Below are 4526 nucleotides of genomic sequence, written 5' to 3'. Positions count from 1 at the left end.
CTTTATTGAAATACCTCAGATATTTTATCAAATCCAGTGTCTAAGACATAATATTTACTCCTTACAGGTCAATTACTCCCTTTCTGTCTTGTCTCATCCCATTTAATAATTTTAATATTTTTCTATTTCCCTCTCTCTCTTCCTCTCTGTCTCCCTCATACATGTCTCCTTTCTCCTCATACATAATTTATTTCTTCATTTGAACCTATGCCTATCTTAAATATTCTCCATTGGTTAAAGGGACATGATTATTTAGGTTTAATCATATGAAATTGCTGACCTACAAAAATAACTATTTCACATGGTTTATTAACAAATGCATAAAGAAATGAAGTGGGGCCAATGGCAAAGCAAAGGGGGCAATAACAAGTCAATTCTATAGATGCTAGTTCGTCCAGGGGCGAAGGCACTTCTCATAGAAGAACGCTGAATGTGACAGCTGCTGTCCTCAACAGCTCACCATCAGAGTGCTCACCACCAGAGTGGAACTGTTACCTTTCATGATATATTCTGACAGCTGATTTGTCCTCAGGGCTCAAAAACCAGTGGATCCCAGACTGAAAAGACCATGTATAACTTGAGCTGTTACAATCCTGGCTCCTTTATCCTTGCTGGAATACCTGGCCTGGAGAAGTTTCATGTCTGGATTGGGATTCCCTTTTGTGTCATCTATGTTCTGGCTATTGTGGGCAATGGCACCCTCCTCCACCTCATTGTTGTTGAGGACAGCCTCCATGAGCCCATGTTTTTCTTCCTCTCTCTGCTGGCCACCACGGACCTCATCTTGTCTACTGCCACGGTGCCCAAACTGCTCAGTAACCTCTGGCTTGGCTCCCAGGAAATAACGTTCACTGGTTGTCTCACCCAAATGTTCTTCCTGCACTTCAGCTTTGTAGTGGACTCAGCCATCCTGCTGACTATGGCACTGGATCGCTATGTGGCCATCTGCTTCCCCTTGAGATACACCAGTGTCCTGGCTCCTCAGGCGATTATCAAGCTTGTGGTGGGCATTGTTGTGAGGAGTTTCTCGGTCATCTTGCCAGATGTCTTTCTGCTGAAGCGGTTGCCCTTCTGCGGAACACGAATCATCCCCCACACATACTGTGAGCATATAGGTGTTGCTCGGCTTTCCTCCGCTGACATCTCCATCAACATCTGGTACGGATTTTCAGTGCCTCTCATGACTGTTGTCTCAGATGTGATCTTTATTGCTGTCTCCTATATCTTCATCCTCCGTGCTGTCTTTCATCTTTCATCCCAGGGTGCCCGCCAGAAGGCCCTGGGCACCTGTGGCTCCCATGTCTGTGTCATCCTCATGTTTTACACACCTGCCTTCTTCTCCATCCTCGCCCATCGCTTTGGGCACAGTGTACCTCGAAATACGCTCATCTTATTCGCCAACTTCTACGTGGCCATCCCTCCTGCTCTAAATCCTATAGTGTATGGAGTGAAGACCAAGAAGATCCAGGACAAATTTGTTCTCCTCTTTACTTTGAAGAAGACACAATGAGTGGGGGAGCATCACTGAAGGAGAAATTTAGGTAATACTGATAAGATAAAATTTTACATAACATGGGAAGACATAAAATAAAGTTGTAACTACTATTTACTTGAAATTTTAGAGTTCTACTCATGTAATAAACGTATAAGCAGGAGGGAGAGGGGAGAAATAAAGTCTTTGGGACTTCTATAAAATCAAAGATTTTCTTGATTTAGCTTTTCTCACCACTTGTATGGAGAAACTGATGATGGGTACAGAACAGCAGTAAGAGTAAGGTTTATATAGTTCCTATTCCCAATTTTGAGATTTGATGGCAGACTATTTCCTAACATGCAACCTATCCCTGTGTTTCCAAGTTTTTTAATCAAAGGCAAAGCCTCCTGCCTTTTTAACTAACTATTAATTCTTTCTACTACAACTAACAAACTTAGGGATTCACACTTCAGTTCTTGATTCTATACATTATTAGTCCCTCCTCCCCATCCTTTATTGCTTTTACTTTGCTATTTTCCCTACCAATATCAGATTACAAAAAGCGGATTATCTTTTATATCTATTTTCTTCAATTGAGTGCTCCAATAAAGTTTTCACTGCCCTTGGCCCATATTTTAAACTTTAATTACTCAGCCATTAAAAAGAATACATTTGAATCAGTTCTAATGGGATGGATGAAACTGGAGCCGATTATACAGAGTGAAGTAAGCCAGAAAGAAAAACACCAATACAGTATACTGACACATATATACGGAATTTAGAAAGGTGGTAATGATGACCCTTTATGCAAGACAGCAAAAGAGACACAAATGTATAGAACGGACTTTTGGACTCTGAGGGAGAGGGAGAGGGTGGGATGATTTGGGAGAATGGCTTTGAAACATGTATACTATCATGTAAGAAACGAAGTGCCAGTCTATGTTCGATACAGGATACAGGATGCTTGGGGCTGGTGCATGGGGATGATCCAGAGGAGTGGGAGGTGGGAGGGGGATTCAGGATTGGGAGTTTGTATACACCCGTGGTGGATTCATGTCAATGTATGGCAAAACCAATACAGTATTGTAAAGTAAAATAAAGTAAAAAAAAAAAAAAAAAATCAGCACCAGAAAATAAATAAATATTTTACATTATAATCAAAAAACTTTAATATTTGAATATTTATATTCAAAATAAAATTATTTTGAAAATATATTTAATTTAAAAATAACTTGAGAGAATATTAATTTATTTCACAGATGAGGAAACAGAAACATGATTACCAAAAGACAAATAGAGATTTAAGATCCAAACCCAAGTCTGTCTAATTCTGTGTTCTTTATCCCATTGCTTCTTGGACAGCTACTCACTGGACTAGGTCACAGTCTTCTGAAACTTAATTTTCCAAAACTGACCTGGAAATTCAGTAACTTTCTCTATAAAAAGTGTTCTTCCTTTCCTGTCTTTCTGTACTGGAAATAGCACCACTTCAAACCTGAATTCCAAAGCTGTGGTTTGTCTTTTATTTTTTCTGTGTCATCATCCAACAAAATGAACTCAGTATTTGAGTTAAATATTTGAGTCTGAAGAGCTTAAAAGCCATTACAGTGGGTATATACATCACATTCTCACCTTTATCATGGCCAGCTGCTCTGGATCCTTATCTATTACTTGTCTCTCTTGCGAGCCTTTCAAAATCATCCTTTTACATGAGTTCCAACCCTGTTCCATCCAAACCACTTGGTCTTATAAAAGCCAAAGTGTTCCTTTTACAAGTCAAATATGATTGTGTCACTTTGTGCATTGAAACTCTTCACGAGTTCCATCATTTACATATGAATAAGTATTGTCCTTAGGATCCCTCCAGGGAATGGAAGACTAATAAAAAGAGCAATCTTCCATGAAAATCAGAACCTTCCACCTAACTTACATTTATTCACACTTTATGTTTATTTTCATTTTATTTACACTTCCCCGACTCTTTGAGCAAGTAATTTCAAAAATGTTGTTTTTTTTTCTTTTGGATTGTCATACTCAATATTCTGTTATTTTGGAAAACAAAACAAACATTGTGGGTAGAATGAGTGTTGGGTGGATTTGGGTAGGAGTCATCTATTCTCTTAAGAAACTGTCCCAGGATAAATCCGACTGTTCAGAAATCTCAACTTAAAAAGAAGCCGTGCTTTTAATCAATATGAACAAATTAAATTCCTTCAGAGTAAATAAGAAGTAAAGAGTAAAACTGACATTCTAAAATAAGATCCTTTGTATATGTGTGTATTGACTTTTTTTTCTTTTTGTCTGCAACACTCTTTAGAGAGTTTAGAAGAGACACATGCAAGGACTATTTTATTCATAGCAGTCTCATAAACCATCACACTTATTTGCTTATTATGTATCAATCTACTCCTATATTATGAATTCCTTGAAGGTAGAAACTTAGACCTAGGCCTCTTCTTATACCCTGTCTTATAAAAATACTTGACACACCATGTGTTCTCAATAAAAGGTTTCATGCATACACAAAATTCATCAGGAACCCCTTCCTCCATGCCATTGTCTCTTGCTTTTCCTTTCTCCTCTATCCAGTTTAGATCCCATAGTGTATCATTTTAGTTATTGTTTGTTTATCCTAAATGCAATTTGTCCTAAACTCAACTGTCTCTCTTACACACTCAGTTGACAAAAGATATTCCAGAAAAACAAAGTTAGCCCTACATTTTGAAGAAGTTGGAAAAAATGATCCCACAGGGCACATTGATACTACCGTTAATAAAGTAGGACAATATACCACCATACTTGCTGAGTTTCAGCTTCTCAGATGTATCAGATTTCTTGTCTCTTCTATGTGTGTTTTCTCTTTATTCTTTGCTTGGAAATTCCTTTTCAGGCTTCAGCTGAAAATCCTTCCTCAGATATTCCTCCTTTAACTCTGTGTATTAGATTAGTAACTATTGTACACATTCTCATTGCACAATGTCCTTTTTATTTCAGGACTTCTCACAAGTTTAATAAGATGATTGTTAGTATACATAACTATGTCGTTGAGGAC

At 38.0% G+C, this 4526-nt stretch overlaps 1 protein-coding gene across 1 annotated transcript; it reads left to right on the top strand.

Annotated features, from left to right (window-relative positions):
* Positions 1-568: 568 nt before the first annotated feature.
* On the top strand, positions 569-1510 carry LOC120876596 (olfactory receptor 52H1-like). Its single transcript, XM_040258571.1, has one exon. It carries the CDS (start codon positions 569-571, stop codon positions 1508-1510), a length of 942 nt encoding a protein of 313 aa, XP_040114505.1.
* Positions 1511-4526: the final 3016 nt, after the last annotated feature.

The sequence above is a fragment of the Oryx dammah genome, unplaced genomic scaffold, assembly GCF_014754425.2.
Source record: "Oryx dammah isolate SB20612 unplaced genomic scaffold, SCBI_Odam_1.1 HiC_scaffold_17, whole genome shotgun sequence".
Classification (NCBI taxonomy): Eukaryota; Metazoa; Chordata; class Mammalia; order Artiodactyla; family Bovidae; genus Oryx; species Oryx dammah.
Note: the sequence above shows the minus strand (reverse complement) of the source record. Positions and strands in the feature narration are given on the sequence as shown.

Coding starts and splice junctions, on each gene's coding strand:
- LOC120876596 (XM_040258571.1), top strand. CDS start 569: ATGTATAACTTGAGCTGTTACAATCCTGGCTCCTTTATCCTTGCTGGA.